This window comes from Portunus trituberculatus, chromosome 45, assembly GCF_017591435.1.
Source record: "Portunus trituberculatus isolate SZX2019 chromosome 45, ASM1759143v1, whole genome shotgun sequence".
NCBI lineage: Eukaryota > Metazoa > Arthropoda > Malacostraca > Decapoda > Portunidae > Portunus > Portunus trituberculatus.
In genome coordinates, this window is record NC_059299.1 from 397,501 (window position 1) to 422,708 (window position 25,208).

At 40.2% G+C, this 25,208-nt stretch overlaps 2 protein-coding genes across 11 annotated transcripts in view; both read right to left on the minus strand.

The window, feature by feature from the left end:
* The window catches only part of LOC123519542, a 25,093-nt gene extending 21,956 nt beyond the window's left edge, over window positions 1-3,137 (minus strand). For all 3 annotated transcript variants that reach the window (XM_045280944.1, XM_045280941.1, XM_045280942.1), the window contains exon 1: window positions 2,973-3,137. The gene's annotated coding sequence lies outside the window, so the exon portion shown is untranslated. The remainder of the gene's footprint in view (window positions 1-2,972) is intronic.
* A 9,337-nt stretch (window positions 3,138-12,474) lies between these two features.
* LOC123519543 (GTPase-activating Rap/Ran-GAP domain-like protein 3) overlaps window positions 12,475-25,208 on the minus strand; it is a 479,488-nt gene continuing 466,754 nt past the window's right edge. For all 8 annotated transcript variants that reach the window (XM_045280950.1, XM_045280947.1, XM_045280945.1 and 5 more), the window contains 5 exons: window positions 16,090-16,233; window positions 15,041-15,121; window positions 14,280-14,398; window positions 13,880-14,009; window positions 12,475-13,413 (listed from right to left, as the gene is read on the minus strand). In XM_045280950.1, the coding sequence (XP_045136885.1) occupies window positions 12,878-13,413; window positions 13,880-14,009; window positions 14,280-14,398; window positions 15,041-15,121; window positions 16,090-16,233 (1,010 nt within the window). In that variant the 3' untranslated portion in view covers window positions 12,475-12,877. The remainder of the gene's footprint in view (window positions 13,414-13,879; window positions 14,010-14,279; window positions 14,399-15,040; window positions 15,122-16,089; window positions 16,234-25,208) is intronic.

Below are 25,208 nucleotides of genomic sequence, written 5' to 3' on the forward strand. Positions count from 1 at the left end.
GCCTGTTTTTAAGGCTTCAAATCTTCTTTCTGTGATTGTTTTTTCGCCTCAAGGGGATTCGAACTCTATTTTAATTCATAAGTGGAAAGAAAACGAGAGAGAGAGAGAGAGAGAGAGAGAGAGAGAGAGAGAGAGAGAGAGAGAGAGAGAGATAATATAGCGGTCAATAAATATAGATAAAAATATAAAATGTCTTTCTATTTATTCACCACTCTATCTCTATCTATCTATCTATATGTCTATCTAACCGTGTGTCTTTCTATCTATCTATGTCTCTTTGCCTCAATCTATCTATCTATCTGTGTATCTGTCTATCTATCTATCTACCTGTCAGTCTATCTATTTATATCCATCTAACATTCGTCTTTCCAATCTCTATTTTTGTTTCCTTTCTCTCGTCTCTTGATTTTTTTTCGTTGTCTCTAAACTCGCCTGGAACTGAACAGATGAACCAGGAACGATAAAGGCTCGTGTTTATTTTTATCTTTTTTTTTTTTTTTACTCTTTTTTTCCTTCCCATATCGTATAATCGAATGCCTTTACTAGGAATGTGCTCGCGTATATATACACACACACACACACACACACACACACACACACACACACACACACACACACAAAGCAATAAATAAATCCAATATATTCCTCCGTTCCAAGTTTTAAATATTTTACAGTGGATATTTTCTAATAAATGATACAAAATTGTTAATAATATCCTTTTTCTTGCATATTTAGAGAGAAACTAAAAAAAAACAATAAAAACGTAGATTTCAGAACCGCTTTGAATGAAATATGTAGCAGAGAGAGAGAGAGAGAGAGAGAGAGAGAGAGAGAGAGAGAGAGAGAGAGAGAGAGAGAGAGAAGGAAAGTAGGGAAGTAAGGGAGAAAGAAAGGGAGAGAAAGAGGAGATAACAGAGAGAGAGGAGTAAAGGAGGAAAGAGAGAAGGGAGACAAACAGATGAAATAAATAAATGATGGAGGAGAAAGAAAAGGAACGAAAAAAAAGCAAAAAAGAAAATGAAGAAAGGAAGAAAAATGGACATAGAGAGAGAGAGAGAGAGAGAGAGAGAGAGAGAGAGAGAGAGAGAGAAAACCAGGTAAACAAACACACACACATACACAAAACACTACTCTTGTTATTGGCTCCCAGGAAGAAAAATAACTAAAAGAGAGAGAGGAATAATAAAACACGTACGTATCAAAGCATGCACACACACACACACACACACACACACACACACACACACACACACACACACACACACACTGCATTGCGTCGCCCTCACATCACAGCCATGGACAAGCAAAGAGAGGTAGACAAAACACTTTCTTCTCTCTCTCTCTCTCTCTCTCTACTTTAGGTACAAAAGGTCTGCTGCTCTTTGGTTATTCAATGTATAAAGATGTTTTTATATATTTTTCCTCTTCCTCCTTCTTTTCTCTCCGTCTTATTCCTTTTTTCGTTTATTTCCTTATTATTTTTATTCGTTAATCTTTCTTTCCTTCTATTTTTAAGACTTCTGTTTTCCTTTTTCTCTTCTTCCTCTTCTTTTTCCTCTTCCTCCTCTTCTCCTTCTTCCTCTTAGTGTCTTTATTTATATCTTACTCATTGATTTTCCTCTCCTCTTCTTTCTCCTCCTTTTCTTTTTAAAATACTTTCTTCTCTCTCTCTCTCTCTCTCTCTCTCTCTCTCTCTCTCTCTCTCTCTCTCGTACAATAATTTTTTCCTTTTTATTTTCATCGTAGCTGTTATTATTATTATTATTATTATTATTATTATTATTGTTATTATTATTATTACTGTTATTACTATAAAAATTGTGTTCCCTTCATTTTCTTTTTTTTTCTTTTTTCCCAGAATCTTTTGTGTCTGCGTCTTCTTCCTGTGTGTGTGTGTGTGTGTGTGTGTGTGTGTGTGTGTGTGTGTGTGTGTGTGTGTGTGTGTGTGTGTGTGTGTGTGTGTGTGTTTGATAGAAAGAATTAAGAAACATCAAACTAGGAAAAATAAGTCACTGGCAAAACGAATAAATAAATGAATAATAATTGTTCTGATAATTAAATGTCATTATAAACTCGAAACAAACACTAATTATAAGTTACACACACACACACACACACACTCTCTCTCTCTCTCTCTCTCTCTCTCTCTCTCTCTCTCTCTCAGTGCAGTCCAACTACTTGACAAGTCCTTGTAAATCATGAGAGAGAGAGAGAGAGAGAGAGAGAGAGAGAGAGAGAGAGAGAGAGAGAGAGAGAGAGAGAATATTTACTTCATATTATCATTTCATTCATTATATGTAGCAGCGTTAGTGCGTGTGTGCGTTAGTGACTATCGTAGTCGGTTCGCGCGTGCAAACATGTGTTTCACTTCACTGTTTCACTGTTTGATCTGCTGCAGTCTCTGACTGGACAGCCAGACGTTACCCTACGGAACGAGCTCAGAGCTCATTATTTCCGATCTTCGGATAGGCCTGAGACCAGGCACACACCACACACCGGGACAACAAGGTCACAACTCGATTTACATCCCGTACCTACTCACTGCTGGGTGAACAGGGGCTACACGTGAAAGGAGACACACCCAAATATCTCCACCCGGCCGGGGAATCGAATCCCGGTCCTCTGGCTTGTGAATCCAGCGCTCTAACCACTGATCTACCGGACGTGTGATATACATGTGTGTGTGTGTGTGTTCATTCGTATACACATCATGAACTGGATATGTAAGCAGAAAGAAACATACACACACACACACACACTATTTACTTACGTGACAAGGAGGAGGAGGAGGAGGAGGAGGAGGAGGAAGCTAAAGAAAGCGGATGTGTACAAGAAGACAATGAAGACAAGGAAGAACAAGAGGAAGAGGAAGAGGGAAAAGCACACCTCTTCAAACATCCTTTCAATCTCTAACTACCAATTTCCGGTTTAACATTTCTTCAAGTACCTGAGAAAGTAGCATCAAGTCTCACCTGTTCCGAGAAGCGAGGAGACGTCACCTTCCTCCCTGATGTCTTGAGCAACACTGACTTCCTATGAGATCAAGGAATGCCTAATACTTATTCTGTGTTTATATCCACGTGGTACAGGTGAACGGAGCAGCGAGACGCACAACTTTCCCCTTTGATGCCTCACTCACTACTGGTCACGGGAGAATCAAAAGCAGGCAAGGTAGGAGGAGATGCCAGATGTTGCAGGTTATGTATATTTTTCCCATAGTTTTTTATTTTACGTATTTTGGGTCCGAGTCTCGATCTGCCAGTGCTATTGAAAGTTATTTTGATGGTGGAAGTTTGGGTTTTTATAGCGCAGGAGTTTGTGTGCAAGGCAGATTTCGCTCCAAAAGTTGATTTCCCGTCAGAATATGCCGTGGGAAAACTTGCTAATTGGCATTCGAGTCTTGGGTATTGCATCTATTAGGATTTTTTTTTTTATCTCTCATTTTCCTGATTTTTTTTTATGGTTCCTTTATGGTATTTGTTTTCCTAAGGGGATTTTGATTTATTAGTTTGTTTATGAGTTTTGAGCAATGAGCGAAGTTTGGTTTCTCTCTCTCTCTCTCTCTCTCTCTCTCTCTCTCTCTCTCTCTCTCTCTCTCTCTCTCTCTCTCTCTCGTGCCAGGATGTTCCAAGGTACGCATTTATGTTCTTGTAATGTTGCTATCATCCTGTGTTACTCATCTCTCTCTCTCTCACTCTCTCTCTCTCTCTCTCTCTCTCTCTCTCTCTCTCTCTCTCTCTCTCTCTCTCTCTCTCTCGTGCCAGGATGTTCCAAGGTACACATTTATGTTCTTGTAATGTTGTTATCATCCTGTGTTACTCTCTCTCTCTCTCTCTCTCTCTCTCTCTCTCTCTCTCTCATGTTCTTGTAATGTTGCTATCATCCTGTGTTACTTATCTCTCTCTCTCTCTCTCTCTCTCTCTCTCTCTCTCTCTCTCTCTCTCTCTCTCTAACCCGTCCATCTAACATCAACTCTATTCAGTTTGTACATTTAGATAACGTATACAATTAACTGGACAATTAATTCTAGTCAATGGTTAAGAAGGAAAAATGGAGGATATTCAGTGTATTAAGTATTAACTATTCAGGGTAACACAGGTGAAGGGAAATGAGAGACGCCTCTGGTTCTGCGGGCAGCGAGTGTTCCCTATTGTGTGGCTAAGTGGAAATGTGTTCAGAGTGAGATTACGGAGATTACAGAGATTCCAAACCCATGTGTGTGTGTGTTTGTGTGTGTGTGTGTGTGTGTGTGTGTGTGTGTGTGTGTGTGTGTGTGTGTGTGTAGCTATTGATTTCGCTGTTATTGTTGTTGTTATTAGTGTTGCTGTTGTTGTTGTTGTTGTTGTTGTTGTTGTTGTTTCTACTTTTACTACTACTACTACTACCTCCGCCATTAGCACTGTTATGGCACCACCAAAAGTGCCACTATTGTAATTACTACTACAACTACTATTACTACTACTAACATTACTACCACCACTATCACCACCACCACTACTATTACTACTACTACTACTACTACTCTTACTACTACTACTATTACTACTACTACTACTACTACTACTACTACTACTAAAGCACTTACTACTTACTTTAGCACCAGCGCTCTCTCTCTCTCTCTCTCTCTCTCTCTCTCTCCAGCCACTGTAAAAAAGAAAAATTCATGAAAAAACGTGTCATCTTTAAAAAAAGGAAAAAGCATCCGAGAAAAAGCGAGATGACAAAATTTATTCATTGAAAATATTTAAAAAGATACACGAGGAAAAAAAATGTGTGGAATATTTGAGGAAAAAAAAAGGTTGATGAAAAATTACTAAAAAGAAAAAGAAAACGAAACTGCCAGTCATTTTAATATTCAGTTTTGATTAAAAGGAAATATTCACGAGGAAATAAATAATTAAAACATACAAGAAGGAAAAGTGAGAAATATTAATAGTAAAGTTAGGAAAGTAGATAATTAATGAATAGATAAATAAAGAGAAAAGATAAATTGAGTTAATCCCTTCAGTACTGGGACACATTTCCACCTTTGAGATTTGTGTACGATTAGACCATTTTATTGACATTAGGAAGAGTCTATGGAGGTCAGGAGATTAATGGCCACAGTCTTCACTATTCTAATCCCCCACGTGAGTTTTTGAAGCTGTATAAAATCACCAAACAGTACACAGACTGAATATGGGAACGCGTCTTGGTACTGAAGGGGTTGCGGAGAAAAAAAAAAAAAGGAAAAGGAAAATAAATAACGTGAATGAAAGAAAAGAAAGGAAAAACTAGTAAAAATAGACAAAGAAACACACTATCAGGATCATATCTTTTATTATCATGATGCCATAAAATATCAAATTGCTCATATTTTCATTTTGTTTGTTATTCTGTTCATTTGACTTATACATGATCAGACGTGACGGGAGTGGGCCGAACGATAAATATAGACACGGATAGACTCAGCTTTTCACTCGGGTTCAGAATGTTTCGAGTGGTTGTAGTGTTGATAAGAGAAAATAAAGATGACAATAGTAATAAAGAAATGGATAATGACAATAATGATAAAATGTATATATATGACATTTATTCGGCCCCTTACTGGTGATAATAACAATAAGAGAAAAAAAATATATTCTGATTAATAATGAATGAATATATATTTTTTTCCAGTCAGTGTGAATCACAATTATCAGGAACATTATATCAAAACGCACTTCCGAATAAATATCCGCATGCAGTATTGTTCACTGACACTACCAGGAAGAAATATGACCATTGGCAATCTTTCCTTAATAATTATAATAATAATAATGATAATAATAATAATAATAATAATAATAATAATAATAATAATAATAATAATAAATAGTAATAATAATAATGACAGTTAAATCTTTGAGCGATTTTTCCTTCACTAGTTATCACAATCATTACCGTCATCCTCTGAGACACAAAACGAGAGCTAATAATAATAATAATAATAATAATAATAATAATAATAATAATAATAATAATAATAATAATAATGATAATAATAATAATAATAATAATAATAATAATAATAATAATAATATTAATAATAACAACAATAATAAGGGCCTTTTCTAACAAACAGGTTAATTAAAACATACACAGAATAATAATAAAAAAAAAGAAAACCACACACACCTGTTCTCAAAATAGATCACTACACAACACTACTGAACGAAAAGAAAGAAAAGAAAACGAAACAAAGAGAAATGAAACTACCAAAGCAACTATTTTTCTCAACCAACTTTTCTTTTCACTTGCATTTCGCTTCACTTAATTTCTGGTCTCAGTTTGTATAGATATGTGTGCAAATCATACAAATAGACTCTTCTTATGCTTGGAAATACACAACAGAGGCAGGAGGAGGGAGGGAGAGAGGAATGGGGGCTAGGGAGAGGGTAAGAGATTGAATATATGGGTGAATGGTAGTGAAGGGAGGGGAGATGATGGGGAGATAGTATACAGGAGAGGTAGGGGAAGGGGAGAGAAATGGAAGGGGTAGGGAGATAGGGGAGAGGTAAGGTGTATGGGTGAATGGTAGTGAAGGGAAGGGGTGATGGGGAGTTAATGGGTGAAGGTTTTACGTAAAGGAAAGGAATTATTTTATCAGCATTCACATTTCATACTTTCAAAATATATATCCATTAACATTTTTCTTTACTTTTTTCTGTCTAGCGATAAAATATTTCTCCTTAAAGACTACTGATTATAATGAGCGAGAGAGAGAGAGAGAGAGAGAGAGAGAGAGAGAGAGAGAGAGAGAGAGAGAGAGAGAGAGAGAGAGAGAGAGGATATGACAAGATGTATGGATTTGAAAGATTATGCAAAAGAGTAAACAATAAAGTCTTTCAAAAAGCTGAGTTCAGACTGTTACAAGTTCCATATAAGTTCCAATATATTTTTTTAAACATCCGGCGTCACTTTGCTCATAAACATTCAATAGACTCAATAATACAATGTCAACTTCCATATAAATCAACACCTATTGCTCATTTTCTCTCGTAAAATTCAAATAGACATAACTCTTTTTAAAATCAATATCTATCATATGTCCTTATTTTTTATATACACAGTCAACAATATCTTTTTTTTGTTTATACATTCATCATCTTTTTAAAATCATTAGACGAACGAACGGTTTACTTTTTAATGTTAAGATTTGTATATTTGTCAACGTTGTCTCTAAACTTAACAAAATAGTCCCATTATCAATATATAAGAATTTTCTGATACAACAGTAAATTCATCAGCAAAAATATAGACTACAAATTTACATATAAATATTGAAGAAAGATTCTAATAAAATATAAATCTTTAGCACACATTAAGGTTGAAAAAAGTGATAAAACAAATCTTTCAACAAAATACAGAATACCAAACAGTGAATACTTATACAACTGATCATTATACCAATACAACAACAAACATCTGCAAATAAAGAAAGAAAACGGCAAATATTAACAAATGATCTATTCTTGGCAGGCAGCTCCAGAATAAAGTGGTGTTGGTGTTTATGCAATTTGCAACAATGACAGCACAGCGCCAGCCTCAGTGAGCCTCGCGCCGCGGCTGTCAGGGCAACGCAACCACCTCAAACAGAACAGCCACTAACGCAATACACAAGCACCGGGTCAGATCACTTCAACGTAACACAAGAGCTTTTATTCATCTAAACTATTTCCAATTTCAATTTCGACTGATTCCAAAGTAATTCTCTTCAAGTTTTGTTCTTTTTCATTTAGCAATTTTTTTTGCAACCTTTTCTTTTTTTTTAATTTCTGAAGATCTTACGCATTTCATCAGGGATTAAAGACCAAAAGGTTTTATGGAATATGTTTCTGCTCGTCGTTCTGAAGAGGCGAGCGTGAACCTTTGATAAGTTACAAAACACTTTCAGATTCAAAGATATGAAAGACAATATTCCAAGTGTAAGAAAAAAAAAAAAACAATACTTTCTTAATCATATGAGGCTTGGCAGCAAATAGAGGGATAAGACACCATAAACTTTGAAGTCTGAGGCTTCGAAACACAAAACTGTAGATTTAGAAAAGATTAAATCATACACCATTCTTAAGGAGCGAAAAGTAACGTATTTTCTCATCTAGAAATGTCAAATATGTGGAAGAAAGATCACATTCTCATCACCAACGTCCCGACAGAGTCTCATGAAAGCGTAAAGTTTTGAAAAATCTGAAACGGATCCATTTTAGAAAACACTGAAGCATCCTACACCACAGCCACAGAACGTGAGGGCTACTGGCCACGGGGCTCCTTCCCTCCACCGACGGGAGACTATCTGAAGTAACCTTACACGGGACAGGTCAAGATCATTCCCTCCATGTTCCAGTCTAAGACAAATATAAGACTACAATACAAGTCACAGAGCGTTTGTCGAGTTGGAATCATGGGGACACCTTTCAAATTAACTTCTGCTAGAGCCAGTTCAAGTAGGCGAGGCAAGACACAGACATTTTGGATTAACCCCTTCAGTACCATGACGCGTTTCTATATTCATTCTGCTTACTATTTAGTGATTTTACACAGCTTCAGAAACTCATGTGGATGATTAGAACAGTGAAGATTCTGGCCCTTAATATTCTGACCTCCAAAGACCCTTCCTAATGCAAATAAAATCGTCTACTCACATCCAAATCTCATGGTAAAAATGCGTCCCAGTAATGAAGGGATTAATTAGGTCTCGTGTGGTTAATATAAGAGGCAGTGAGGCGACGGTTCCCCTTGTAGTAGCCAGTAGCCGAGAAGAAAGAACATCAAGTAAAACATCTCTAGTGATTTCTGACTAGTCCATCCCTAATATTTTTGTTGCCACGAAGACACGCACGTACATGTACACAGAAGGCTCACGACACCCAAAGGAAAGAAAAAACGGAATGAAAAACGTACCGCGCAGAACCACATCCTGACATTTAACACTTAGGTGGACGAAGGTTTATAGATTGTCGTAAAAAAAATAATAAAAAGAAACAAATACCCAAAACGATTACAAAATATAGATGTGTACGTTAAAACAAGACCCTGAAAATATTACCAGAAGATTTGCATGATATTCTAAAGAGTCGAGGTTCGTTTCACAGTGATTGGAACCTCGCGATCCAAACAAGACAGCTTCGGATGGTTGGAGAGTCACGGGGAGCTGGGAAAGGCATTAGTGTTTCCTGGTTGGACTGTCTGAACCTACACCTGGCGCAGTGACTCGGAAGTTGACGAATGACCATTACTTCGAATCTCTTTTTTTTTTTTTTCCAGTTATTTTTTCTGTTATTTTATTCAATGACTCCCATTTCAATAAGTGCACTTGAAGGTCGACTCGCGTGAAAAAATACAAAACAAAACCGTGAATACCGAAACTGAAGGAAAAAGGGACATGAAAGAACAGTAGACGGTAATCTTAACCGGAAACATACAACTTATAGCGAAAAAAAAATGAAAAAAAAAAAAAAAAAAAAATAACTACAAAACAAAAAGAAAAATGGAAAGAGCAATAAAAAACCACAAAAACAAAACTAAAAATAGAAAAAAAGTAAGAACTAAACAAAACACTATCAAAAACCCTCAAAACACTACCAATTAAACCACTGGAAAATGGAACTAATGAGAAGAACAGGTGAAAGAGAGGCAGGTGAAGGCATCAGCTCGCCAGGTAAGCTTCGGACAACCCTCATTAAACGGCTTCGGTTTGGACTCAACTAGACATTTAAGTGTTTCAGGTCTATTTTGGATTCGACTAGGCAGAAACTTGTAGATTTATTCACTGGTTCAACTTTACTGGGATTATTTACACACATTTTTTAACTCATTTTGCCGTGCGGAGAAGAGGAGGAAGAGGAGGAGGAGGAGGAGGAGGAGGAGGAGGAAGAGGAGATGATAAGAGGTGAAGGAGGTATTTTTTTTTTTCAAGCACCGACATTGATACATGGAGGAAAAATGCACGTTTGTATATATAATATTTTACACACACACACACACACACACACACACACACACACGTAAGTATTCCTAAAAGGACTTGAGTGTGTACGTATTGTTCATGAAAGAAAACGAGACTGCAAGAAAATGGAATAAAAAAAAAAAGGAAAGAGGTACAAATTCTCCTCCTCTTTTTTTTTCTGTCTTTCTCTTTTTCCAGCGCAATTTTTTCTGTCCATCGCTTTGTTTCTCTGGTTTTCAGCAAGTTTAAAGACACGAGCGTAGGTAACGAGGCTTCAAATTCACTGACACCTTACACTAACTTTCTGCTCTTGGCTTTCACCCCCGGAGACGAATTAATTAACTCTGATGATTAAAAATAAGGTTTGTGTAGATATTTACAACAAGCATATTGGCACTCTCTCTCTCTCTCTCTCTCTCTCTCTCTCTCTCTCTCTCAATAGATAAATATTCTAATAACATTCAATACAACAGAAAATTCACAGGCTAGAGAAAAACAGCTGATCGTGTGTTGCCAGAGATCCACGAACCAGCAGTGAACTTCTGTCGAACCAGCGATCCGAACCGTCTGAACCATGGAGGAATTGAGAGAGAGGGAGAGAGAGAGAGTCGTATCATACAGTTGTGCGTTTAAATAATATGCGTTTTCAGAAATTGTCTACGCAAACAACAAGAAATCAACTCGATCACATTTCATTTACATAGACAACTTCTCACTTAGAATTAAAAAGAGACAAAAAATAATTAAAAAAAAAAATCCAAAATACTCTTACAATTTCTCCTAACAATACACGTAGCAATTATCTTTATATGTAAATATACGATATATATTTATATATAATAATATATTTTACTCTTTTTTTTATACATTTAGGAAATATACACGTAGAAAAAGTTATAGAAAATATGTCCTCTTGAAGCATAGGCAAGAGGAGGATGGTTGGTGGGGGGGCGAGTATTAGGAAAGAGTGTATCATAGAAAACCAGTGTAGGAAAAGTATTCAAGAACCATTCAGTCACTTTAAACCATTCAGCCACTCACTAACTCCACATTTCACTTATAACTCTTCTCTGGAATACTGCGAGACTCCTTGGAGGACATCCCTTTCTCATTAGGTGTACCAACAGAGTCTTATTCAGTCACTTATTACTAGTCAATCACTTATATTCTTCACTTCACCTGTAATTCTCCTTTGACATACTGCACGACCCTTTCCAATGCCAAATACTTGTCTGGCATACTGTAAACATCCTTTTCTGTTGACGTGCATCTACAGGAAGTGCTACAGTCTACAGGGCCGTGACGTGGGAGGGCAGGAGGGCAGGAGGGCAGGAAGGAGACGTGAGGAGATTGCAAAATATATATGTATACGTGTTACTCTTCAACTCACTACCTTACGTTTTCAGAAAGGAATGAACGGCGCTGACTGCTACAGGAAACTGATACACGGCTAATGCTAATTGGTTTGTACACTTGAGAAGAATGAGTGGATGAATAAAATGCATAAATACGTCAATAGATAACTTGGTGGAATAAAAATAAACAAGAAAGCTCGCTTGCCATGACGCAACTTTTTGGGGAAGATTAAATACTGATGAACATAGTGACGAAAGGCAAGCGTGGTGATCGAAAATTGCTTTGTCAATAGTGAAGGCAGCTTTCAAATAGCAAAATGTTAGAAAAAAAAGTACATTGCTATTGATTCTTTGAATAATACTGCTCGTTTCTCCAATAATAATAATAATAATAATAATAATAATAATAATAATAATAACAATAATGATAAAATTATGCATAGGAGAGTGAATTCATGTACACACACACACACACACACACACACACACACACACACACACACACACACACACACACTTCTGTACTCTCAGGAGGAGAAGGGAAAGGAGGAGGAGGAGGAGGAGGAGGAGGAGGAAGAAGAAAAATGAAAAGGAAGAAAAGAGAACAGCACATTTGTTGATCTTTATAAAGAAGAAGAAGAAGAATACACACACACACACACACACACACACACACACACACACACACACACACACACACACACACACACACACGATGCTGCTGAAAACTGATGCATAGGTATAATCTCACGCCTCTTAATTAACAACAAAAAGTAAGATTAGCAACTGGTAAACAAGAGAATTATGTTCACGTGTGTGTGTGTGTGTGTGTGTGTGTGTGTGTGTGTGTGTGTGTGTGTGCACTCTCTTATTCATACAGTGAATTAATTATGGTGATGTTGATAGTGATGGTGGTTGGTGAAGAGTCAATAACAGCAGAAACAGAGGCTGATGACACACACACACACACACACACACACACACACACACAGACACACACACACAGGCTCAATAATACTTTAGAAATACAAGAAATACTGATATTACAACCACAAGAAGAAAAAAGAAGAGGAAGAAGAGAAATAAGAGAGATGAAGATGATAAAAGAAAGATAGAAAAAGAGGAATTGAAAGGGAAAATGAATAAACGCACACACACACACACACACACACACACACACACACACACACATGAGGTAATATGGAACAAACAATGCCTGGAGATAAAAATACTTTCATACTCGTCGTGACAGAAAACGAGATGAGGCGAGTACAAAGAAAACGAACGCTGGACGAGGAATCAAGGGGTAACAACTCTAAACTCGAAAGGCAACGAGAATATGGAGGAGGAGGAGGAGGAGGAGGAGGAGGAGGAGGAGGAGGAGGAGGAGGATTTGCAGGAAGCGGACGAGGTGGAGGAGGTGGAGGATAACAGGCACGACCAGGTATACTCCAATAAACTCCTGGAGAATGGAAACACACTCCACATTCACTCAGAACAGTGGAAGTGGAAGAGTGAGTAACCACAAGGGACAGACAGACAGACACATCCTCCCTCACTTGACTGACGAGTGGTGGTGGTGGTGCGGTGGTGAGTGGTGCTGGTGGTGCGTGTGGGAGTGCGAGTGGAAGAGGTGAGGGCGTCCGAGGTGGTGGTGGTGATGATGGTGGAGCAAACTACCAGCAGAATCCACCGTTAATGAATTCGTCCTGTCTCTTGGCTTCTGGTGGGTGTGGAGGTGGTGGAGGTGATGCGTTGGGGAGCTACTGGTGTTGGCCGGCCCGCTGGAGGACACTGGGGAGGGGGGGCAGCCAGGGAAGGGAGTGGGTGGTGACGGGTGATGTGTGGGGGAGGCTGTACAGGACCGACTGCCATAGCGCTGATCGGCGACGCGAAGATGCATTCCTGTCCTGCTCCCCCCGCCATCCCCTGCCCCGTCCACGCCCCCCAGCTCTTCCCCAGCGCCCAGGACTGGAGGGTGGAGGGGCGTGGAGGGCGTGGGGCACCTCCGCTCGCATGTGGAGGTCCCCGTCAGGCAGCGGAAGGGAATGCGGTATATTCTGAAGGGCTTCACGGCATCTCTGTCCATTACTGTCGGTGTGGTGTGGTGGGCAGGCCAGCAGCAGCGGTGGTCGGTGGTGGTGGTGGTGGTGGCAAAGATATTATGAATTAGACAGTGTTGTGGTGTGTGTTTGAAGAAACTCTACAACTATTTCATTACTCAAAGTTCTTTATTCTCACTTTTTTACTTTTGATTTACCTTCACATTTCTTCAATCACACGTTCCCTTTTGTTAGTATACTTCCTCTTCCTATCCTCACTTCTTTCCCATTTCTATACCCGTCATATCCACATCCCTTCCTTCTGCTATTCTGTTGCATCTTCCTTTCCTCTTTCTTTTCCATATCTGCTTTTTACACTCTTGTTTTCTACACTTCTAATGCTTTCTATACTTCATTCTGCTATTCTTTTCCATCTCCTGACCTCTTTCCTTCCAAACCTGCGCCCCTCATCTCACCCACCCTCCCAGCATCGCACCTTCCCAGCCCTGCCTCACCTGTGTGCTCCTTGCCGTGGGGGGACGGGGGAGGGGAGAGGCTGGGGTCCCGTTCCAGGCGGTCAACCTTCACTCTCTCTCGCCGCATTGTAAAGGACTCTGGTGCAGTGGTGGCGAAGAAGATGTCACTCTGTGGAATTAGGGCGATGTTAGTGTCTGTGTGAGGGAAGGAGGGAAGGAGGGAAGGGGAGTGAAGTGGCATTTGTACCCATATAAGAATGAGTGAACCAGCAAGCCAGTAACATATATCAAGTATTGTGGAAGTTACGACAGAGAAAAATGCAGCACAGAGGATAAATCAAGAAGTACCAACAGTGGGAGCCGAACACAAGGCTTATCCCACTACTACCCCTAAGCCGAGGACGATTACACATACACACAACGACACACACACACATACCTTAGACGTGATGAAGGCAAGGCGCGGCATCACCATCGTCTGCACAAGGTTGCCGTTTATGATGAGTCGGATCTCAATGCTATCCTGAGTAAAGGCAAGTATGTAGGGAAAGGCACACACTGAAAGGCAAACACACATACACCAGGAATTAACTTTTGGCATTGGAAGTTTGGGTTTGTATATAGGATTTATACAGCACGTGATATTAATCTTTATGTAGAAATATGTAAGTGTGAAAATGATAGTTCTAGTCCCTCAAACTGTCCTATTGTTTTAATTTCCTGTCTATGTTAAATTTCTGAATGTATTCTTAACAGAGAGATTACTAAACGTTAATCATTTCACAATCTTCTATGGTAATTAATCCTCTAATCTTGTTAACTGCATGTCTTCCCTCCCTGCACCAGTTCTAGATCCTTTGTTCCTTCCTCTTCCAGCACCTTTTCAAGTATCTGGCAATTAAGTTTCTGAATGTGTCCTCAACAGAGAGAGTCTTACACACCTATCACTTCACAATCTTCTGTCAAAGCTAACTAATCTAATCTTGTTAACTGCATGTCTCCCCTCCCTGCACCAGGTCTAGATTCCTTGTTCCTTCCTCTTTCCAGCACCTTTCCTAGTATCTGGCAATTAAGTGGGCCTGTTTTTTTTCATATATATTTTTGTTGCCCTTGGCCAGTTTTCACTCTTGCATAAAAAAAAAAAAAATCCCTATACCTTTCCAGAACCTTTGCCCTTCTTCCAGTCTCCTCCATACTCACCAATGGCTTCGGGTACAGAGTTCCAGTGAAAATCAAACTCGTTAGAACATTCCTCTGACAGTTTCTGGAAGTGACACGTGTCTGGAAGAGAAGCGAAGAGGAAAAAATGTTAGGAAAGTGTGTGGAAGGTTGTTATCATCGCCATTAGTCATTACTGTCACCATTATATTATGTCTACTACTGGATTCGAAATATATTGTAACCTATTGATGATGTCATTGATTTGATGTGAATAATATCTTTTTTATCTATAACATGTGGGTTTTTCACGGGAATTTATGGGCTAAAGAGGTTATTTTTTGGGGTACTTCCTATCTCAAAGCCCACCCGCTAGAAAACTATTGCCCAGAGTGTGGAAGCCCAACCTACACTCGGACCGTGGATAGATTCGAACCCGTGCCTTTGGAGACCCCTCGGACCCCAAAGCACGCATGATTCCACTGTTGATAACTTCGATTTTCCTCAAGATCTGACAACCACGCATTCCCCGGGACACCATTCACACCCAGAGTAGAGTAGACTAGTAAAAAACACCACCAGTCACCAAGTCACCACCAGTCACCAAGTCACCACCAGGCATCACCAGTCACCAAGTCACCACCAGTCACCACGTCACCACCAAGTCACCAAGTCACCACCAGTCACCAAGTCACCAAATTACCAGTCACCAAGTCACCACCAAGTCATCACCAGTCACCAAGTCACCAAATTACCAGTCACCAAGTCACCACCAAGTCATCACCAGTCACCAAGTCACCAAATTACCAGTCACCAAGTCACCAAGTCACCACCAGTCACCAAGTCACCACCAAGTCACCAAGTCACCACCAGTCACCAAGTCACCACCAAGTCACCACCACCAGTCACCAAGTCACCACCAGTCACCAAGTCACCACCAAGTCACCACCAGTCACCAAGTCACCACCAAGTCATCACCAGTCACCAAGTCACCACCAGTCACCAAGTCACCACCAGTCACCAAGTCACCACCACCAATCACCAAGTCACCACCAGTCACCAAGTCACCACCACCAGTCACCATTACTCACTGTTGTAGCAGAGAAGTAGTTCTGCTTCATCATCTTCATAAATGTCAAGAGCGGCCACCAGGTTGACTTTTGAAGCATCTACGTGGTGAAGCTTGCTCACCTCACCTGATCTCTCACTCACCAAGTCCCACTGGTGCTTGTAACCTGCGAAAAGACTGACCTTAGTGACTGAAGAAGCAGAAATACCATCATAAGAATAGAAATATCACCAAAAGAATAGAAAGAGGACTGGGACACACTTTTACTATGAGTTTGGGTACAATTAGACGGTTTTATTGACATTAAGAAGGGTCTATGGAGGTCAGAAGATTAATGGCCACAGTCTTCACTAACTTAATCCCCCACATGTGTTTCTGAAGCGGTATAAAAACGCCATATAGTAAGTAGGATAAGTGTAAAAACGCGTCATGGTACTGAAAGGAATTAAGAGAAAGATAATTTATTGCATGTATTAATTTGGATTCTCATGTTCTTGTTTCTCGTTGAATTGGAAAGAGAGGAAGACAGAGTTAAGAGGGAGAAGAGGAATAAGAGAAAGAAAAGGGAGGAAGATAAAAGAAGAGAGAAAGAAGAGTGTATCATTACGACCAATGATAAATTCAATTGCTGTTATGTATTTTATTAATTTATGTCGAGTGGGTGGATGTATCGCTTCGCTGTCGTCTTTTGTTGTGGACGTGGCGGAGCGGAGGGGTGTATGTTGCGCTTTGCCATTGTCTTTTGTTGTGGATGTGGCGGAGTGGAGGCATGGTCAAGGGACAGGTGAACGGGCTGGCCAGTCCAGCAGATTGGCGTGTGGGGTGTGGAAGGATACTTGTGACGCTGGAGTGGACTGGAGGGCGTGTTGTGCATCTGTGCCGCTACTATCCGGGTTTGCTGGAAGGTATGTAGTGTGAATTCAGGGACTATGTGATAGTCCGCCATATTTATTTTGTTCCGCTCGTAGCCAAGGATTTGGTATTTCCTGCTTGTGTGAGACGATATTGAAGACAAAGTGGTTTACGTATGATTTGTGATGATGATGGATTATGATTTGTATGTCACTGTAACCGTTTGTTGCAGCGGTAGATGGTTGGATACGTGATGGGGTGTTTATGCTGTGGGGACGCTGTGTATATTTACCTTGTTTGGGATCTTCTCTCCGGGACATCTGTGTCGTCAATACTGTGAGTCATTATTACTGACAGGTACTGGTTGGTTCATTATTATTGGTTGTTATCAGTACATACTTGTATTATTATTTGTAAATCCTGCTTTATCCAGCTACCTGTGATAGTATTGTTGGTCTATTAGCAGTCATTAACTGCTACTTCCTCTGATTCTTTATATTGAATGTGATGTGAATTAAGTGATAATTGAATGTGATATTCTAAGATTACTTTGAGGTAACATCCTACACATGGATTATTAAGGTTGTGAGCAAGGCTTGTTTTGGGAATTCGTGGTGAGTGTTACATATTGTTCACAGGTTGAATCTTTGCCCAATAAACGGACTGATGCAACAGCGCTTTTGATGCCCTGGAGAAACAATTCAACAGTAAGACATGGACGCGCTCAAGTTGGAGCGAGGGTGGCCAAGGGTCGCTTCACCAGGAAGTGCAACATACTACAAGAAAGGTTGGATGAAAAGGATGCGCCAGCTGTGCTGAAAGGATTGTTCACTGAGGTGGAAGATGCATTCAAGGTGCTTGAGGTAAAACATGAGAGTCTTTATTCTGAATTACTTGGAGGCAAGCAAGATCCCTCATCCTTAAGTGAGGCAGAGGACTATATCTTGGGTTGTGAAAGAAAAAAAACCACATTATACTCAAAGGTTACTAAAGCGTGTGCAGATGAGAAGGACAAATTTGAGACTGCTATAAAAGTTAAACGACTAGATCCACCCGTTTTCTGGTGATATAAGGAATTACGGCACTTTCAAAAAAGACTATATGAGATTAATCGTCCCGGCGTATGGGAGGGACTCTTACGCTTTAAAGAAATGCCTTTCAGGTGAGGCGTTGAAATGTGTGGAAAGTGTAGAGGATGACTTTGAAGAAATGTTCCTTCGCCTTGATGACAAATATGGTAACTCTTGTAAATTAACGGAATGTATTGTGAGTGAGCTAAAGGGCTTGAAACCTGTGCAAGATGGGGACTCGAAACGATTAGTCCACTTGGCGAAGGTAGTGGAACGTGCTTGGTTGGACATGAAGAAAATAGGATTGAGTCTGAAATGAAAACTACATCTATGGTTACGTTGGTCGAACGCCTGCTTCCTAACACTTTGAAACGGGCTTGGGTACTAAAAGCCCAATCTGTTGCTAACCATAATGATTTATTTGAAAGTCTGTTGGCATTCTTACTTGCTGAAAGGAAGGTATGTGAGTATCTGGAGTGTGATTTGCGAAGTGTTCCCACAAAATTGGCCACTCATAATGTGATTTGTAGAGATTCAGAAAAGGAAGATGTTACTGATACATTATTATTATTATTATGAGGTCAATGAAGGCGACCCACTGGAAAGCATAACTGCATAAACCCAAAGGCCCAGTGGGCGGCACCTCACCGATAAGTGAAAGGAAGTAACAGGAATGAACAACAGAATAGGAAGATTGGTAGAGATCTAAAGTGAGTTCAGAGAGAAGAAAGGTATTCACACGTTTTTTAAATGCTTCAATGTTACTAGAATTAACAATCTCGTTGGGAATTGTATTCCAGAGTCTAGCAGATACTGGGATAAAACACCGGAAAATTGTGAAGTATTACATCGATTCACAGACAAGGAACGGTCATTCATGATCAAGGATTGTCTTGTAGCACGTGCTGGTAGTGAAGGGCAGGCAAATGACAATGCAACGGGTGGTTGGAATTAGACATGATTTTGAAGAAATAGGACAATGATCCAACCAAACGACGATGCCGAAGATTAATCTCAAGATTAGGAAGAAGAAATTTAATCTGGTTGAATGCTCTATCTAAAAGCTTTAAGTGAGACTCTGCTGCAGAGATCCACACAGAGTGACAATATTCAAAATGAGGCAGTATGAAAGAGTAAAAGCAATTTCTTACAATATCATCAGAGGAATATATCCGCCTACATTTGCGTAACAAACCAACTTTACATGAGACTGATGATGCAAGTGAACGCAAGTGCAACTCAAAAGTAAGTTTGGGATCAAGGGTGACTCCGAGTAACTTCAGAGACGAACAATTTGGAATAGGTACTTCGTTGACAACAATATCAGGGTGAACTGGGAAAGGTGTCCTTGATCTGCTAATAACCATACTATGGGATTTACTCGGGTTCAGTTTCATACCCCACCGATCACACCATGACAGAATCCTTGGACTAGATGGCAACAAATTATTAATATCTAAAAAACGATTGAGACGCTTGGCCAGCAGGCGCTCAAAAATCTTAGATAACACCGGGGTTATGGAAATGGGTCTATAGTCACCGGGGTGAATGGAGGATGAAGATCCCTTTGGAATAGGGGTAACATTTGCAGTACGCCAGCATACCGGAAAAGAACCCTTACAAAAAAGAGCTCTAAAAATAACTGCCAATTTTGGAGCGAGAGGAGAAGCAATCTTTTTGTAAAAAAGAGGCAGAAAACCCAAAGGATCACAACCCCCGAATGAGTCTAACTCATTAAGATATCTTAAGATTTCGGAGGACTTAAAGGCAATGGAGATAAAGGTAGTGCAAGATCGACAAAATGCTATGATTACTGAATGTCTTAACACTGTCTCAAAATTAGTGTCAGAGTTTTCTGTGGATTCTAAGAATCAAAACTGTAAGATGTGTTGGTACCATGGCTCACAAGGTCACACCTTTCATGATTGTTATGCTTTTCAAAATTTGAGTAATCCAGACAAATTTGCTTGCCTCAAGAATAATAGAGTCTGTTTTAGGTGTGCAACCCCTGGTCACTTGGCAAGGTACTGTAAGTTTGCAAGCACTACTTGTGATGTGATTGTCAATGGTCGGAAGTGTGGGATGGATCATCATAAAGCCTTGCATTACGTTCTTTCTCGTACACCTGACTCTGCTAAAAAGACCAGTTCTACTACTGTGACTAGTAATTTAGCGTCTAGGGATGGTTATCTACTGATGGTAAGCCGTTTGGAGTGTAAAGGGAGTCCCGTCAATGTCCTGTGGGATAGCGGTAGCAATGTATCCTTAATAACACACTGTCGGGCAAAAGAGTTAGGCCTCAAGGGAAAAGATATTAATATATCCATAACCAAAGTTGGCAACAGCTTGGAAACTGTCGCTAGCAAGGAGTATGTGGTCCCATTAGTCGACATGAATGGAGATGAATGGGAGATCAGTGCCTGTGGCATAGACGAAATTACCGCCCCAGTCGATGAAGTCGACGTGAGTGTTGTGTCCAGACTTTTCCCTAGTTTGAATGGCTACCCTGTAATAAGACCTCATGGTAGGATAAATTTATTGATAGGAATTGACTATTGTCACCTTATGCCTCAAGTGTTGGAGACGAAGGGTAACCTACAACTTATGCAAAACCAATTCGGTTATGTTTTGAGAGGTTCTCATCCACTTTTGATTTCCCATAGATCTCAGCCAAGTGTTAGTGTCAGGATTAACCATGTTAACATTGTGAATTTTGATGAAATTTCCTCTTTACCCAAGAAAACTATTAAGGAAGATTTAGATAGTTATTTCAACATTGAAAATCTTGGTGTATCCTGTTACCCAAAATGTTCGGGGTGTAAATGTGGAAACTGTACGCCTGGTCAAAATAACTATAGTCTAAAGGATGAAAGGGAGTTGGCTTTAATTACTAAGGGGTTAGTGTTTGATTCGGCAGACTGTAGGTGGGTTGTCAGCTATCCCTGGATAAAAGATCCCCGTCTTTTGCCCAACAATGTATCCCTTGCTTTTGCAAGACTGATTGCCACAGAAAAGAGGCTCAATAAACTAGGACCAGATTACTGCAAGGCTTACCAGAGTCAAATTGATGATATGATTGCTAGGAAAGTCGCAAGGAAATTGACTGAGGATGAGATTTACAGATACGATGGACCAGTATTTTATATTCCTCACACTGAAGTGCTAAAGCCAGACTCAAGTTCTACTCCACTTAGGATAGTTTTCAATTCTTCCGCCAAGTACATGAACTTCTCCTTAAATGAAATGTGGGCAAAGGGCCCAGATGTTTTGAATTCTCTCCTAGGAGTTCTGTTGAGATTCAGAGAAGAGGAGGTGGCGTTCGCCGGGATTTGGCCAAAATGTACAATACCATCCATATGTCCTTATTTGATCAGCATTGCCATCGCTTTTTGTGGCGAGACTTGAAGGTCCATAACAAACCAGATCATTATGTTTTAACTTGTGTCCCTTTCGGCGATAAGCCTAGTGGTACCATTGCCATGCTTGCTTTAAGATTAACTGCGGAAATAATTCAAGACCAGTACCCTGTTGCAGTCAATGCCATAGTGAAGAACAGCTATGTGGATGACATACTAGGAAATTGTGACAATTATGAGGAGCAAACAATTTACTGAGAGAGATTGAATTTGTTTTAGGCCAAGGAGGATTTAAGGTGAAACATTGGATTCTGTCAGGTGCTCATAACCCTAGCAAACTGGATCTAGCAGAAACTCAAAAAGAAAAAGTCTTGGGTGTTGTGTGGAACCCAACAGAGACGTGTTTGTGTTTAGTGTGAAAATAAATTTTTCTCCCAAACATCGCAAGACACATACGGGCCCAGATCTTAAACCGGATAACCTTACCGGTGAGACACCCCAGTATTTGACCAAGAGAATGCTTTTAAGTCAGATTGCAACCCAATTTGACCCCTTGGGACTTGTCTGCCCTGTAACTTTAAAGGCAAAATTGATGTTGAGGCGTCTTGTCTGTCCAGAGGGTGATGAAGATGCAAAATACGGTTGGGATGATGCAGTGTTGCCACAGATTAGAAGTGAATGGCTGGATTATTTCCAGATGATGTTTGAGTTAGAAACTCTATGGTTTCCCAGATGTGTTAGGGAAGCTGACCACGTTGGTAACCCTACATTGGTCATATTTTCAGACGGGTCTACTATAGCATATGGAGCTTGTGCTTACGTTAGATGGGAATATCGTACAGGAATGTTTAGCTCTAGACTTTTGATGGCTAAGTCTAAACTTGCCCCGCTCAAGCAGTTATCAGTCCCTCGAATTGAACTTTGTGGAGCCCTACTTGCAGCTCGGATGAGAGAGACCATCACAAAGGAACTTAACTATAACTTTGAATCTGTAATACATATTGTTGACTCTGCTATTGTCCGGGCTCAGATTCAGAAGGAGAGTTTCGGGTTTGGTACTTTTACAGCTACGAAAATTGCCGAGATTCAAAGTAAAACTAATCCCGAGGAATGGTGGTGGATACCTAGGAAAGACAATCCGGCGGACATGACCACCAAACCTGCTAAACCTGTTGATCTTGCTGAAGGATCCATTTGGCAAATGGGGCCCGCCTTCCTGTCTCTCCCTATCAGCATGTGGCCTATAAGGAAAGACCCTGTCTCGGAATTACCTGATAAAGTGGGCATCTTCATTTCTCACGCTGATGCTGATGTTACTACCACAGGTCTTTGCAAATTGTTTGATATTTCTCGGTTCAATAGCCATGAGAAACTGATAAGGGTTACCAGTCGTGTCATACGGGCGATCAGATCCCGATCTCTTAGAGAATCACTTTTAACTCCAACTGTAGAAGATCTTGCGATCGCTGAAATGTTGTGGGTGAAGGAAGTTCAATCTGAACTTGATCCTGATTGGGAAACTAAGTACCGTAGGTTAGGGCCTACCAGAAATGAAGCTGGGGTGATTGTTGTCGGTCAGCGTATCCCTAAATGGTTAAAGAATAACTATGATCAGGACGGATTTATTTTGCTTTCTCCTGATCATGACTTTACTAAGTTGTATGTGGAATCTATGCATCGTCTGGACCATGCTGGCATTGAAGTAACTTTAGCCAAGATTCAATCCAAGTTTTGGGTACCAAAGGTCCGGAACATGATCAAATCTGTGAGGTACAAATGCATCACCTGTCGCAAACTGAGGAAAGAAATAGTTGGTCAACTTATGGGACAGCTGCCAGAAGAACGCCTCAAACCATCTCCTCCGTTTACCTACACTGCCCTAGATTTGTACGGCCCCCTTTTAGTTAAAGATATGGTCAAGGGTCGCTCAAGAGGTAAAGCTTACGGTGTAATCTTCAACTGTTTGGCCACTCGTGCTGTTCATCTGGATCTAATTGAAGGGTATAGCACTAGGGATTTCCTTGATGGACTTAGAAGATTCGTATCTATCCGAGGATGTCCGCGTGAAATTTATTCAGATGTTGGTACTCAACTGACTGCCGCCAGTAAAGGATTGATAGATCTGTCCAGGTTAAGTTCTGATGACATACAAGATTTTGCTTGCAATAAAGGGGGAGAGGTTAAATGGGTTTTCAATGCATCAGCAGACGCACCATGGCAAAACGGTGCTAGTGAAAGTCTAATCAAATCCCTTAAGAGAAGTCTGACTGTGGCTATCGGTGATAATGTATTAACCTTCAGTAAATTACAGACAACCCTTTTTGAGATTTCAAATATACTAAATGAAAGACCTATAGGTATAAAGCCAGGATGTGATCCAGAACTTGGAAAATACCTTTGCCCTAACGACCTCCTCCTTGGACGTACCTCTAACAAAGCTCCAAAGGGTGTCTTTGAGCACTTTCCTAGTCATGAATCTCGATTGCAGTTCCACCAGCGCATTGTAGATTCATTTTGGAAAAATGGACTAGGATTTTTTCCCACTCTTCTGATTCGTCAAAAGTGGCACATTGAGCGCCGTAATTTACAGATCGGTGATATTGTGTTGTTTCAGGACAGCAATATTGTACGGGGGACGTGGAAGTTTGCTGAGGTTGCAGTAGCAAATGAAAGCAAAGATGGTAAGGTACGAAATGTTACTCTTAGGTATAAACCCCAGAGAGGTGGTGTTAGGTATAAGGGTGAAAAGATATACTTGTAAAGAGATCTGCTCATCGTATCGTGGTAATTTTGCCCATTGAGGAACGTACTTGAGTTTATACTGAATGTTACCCTTTTTTATGCATTACTGTGTATCTCGCTGGTTTCATTGTATGTATTCGTATTTGTTTGTACATTTTTTTTGTTTGTTTTGCAATGTCATATGTAACATAACTCCGTGTGGGAGTGTATCATTACGACCAATGATAAATTCAATTGCTGTTATGTATTTTATTAATTTATGTCGAGTGGGTGGATGTATCGCTTCGCTGTCGTCTTTTGTTGTGGACGTGGCGGAGCGGAGGGGTGTATGTTGCGCTTTGCCATTGTCTTTTGTTGTGGATGTGGCGGAGTGGAGGCATGGTCAAGGGACAGGTGAACGGGCTGGCCAGTCCAGCAGATTGGCGTGTGGGGTGTGGAAGGATACTTGTGACGCTGGAGTGGATTGGAGGGCGTGTTGTGCATCTGTGCCGCTACTATTCGGGTTTGCTGGAAGGTATGTAGTGTGAATTCAGGGACTATGTGATAGTCCGCCATATTTATTTTGTTCCGCTCGTAGCCAAGGATTTGGTAGTGCGTATTTCCTGCTTGTGTGAGACGATATTGAAGACAAAGTGGTTTACGTATGATTTGTGATGATGATGGATTATGATTTGTATGTCACTGTAACCGTTTGTTGCAGCGGTAGATGGTTGGATACGTGATGGGGTGTTTATGCTGTGGGGACGCTGTGTATATTTACCTTGTTTGGGATCTTCTCTCCGGGACATCTGTGTCGTCAATACTGTGAGTCATTATTACTGACAGGTACTGGTTGGTTCATTATTATTGGTTGTTATCAGTACATACTTGTATTATTATTTGTAAATCCTGCTTTATCCAGCTACCTGTGATAGTATTGTTGGTCTATTAGCAGTCATTAACTGCTACTTCCTCTGATTCTTTATATTGAATGTGATGTGAATTAAGTGATAATTGAATGTGATATTCTAAGATTACTTTGAGGTAACATCCTACACATGGATTATTAAGGTTGTGAGCAAGGCTTGTTTTGGGAATTCGTGGTGAGTGTTACATATTGTTCACAGGTTGAATCTTTGCCC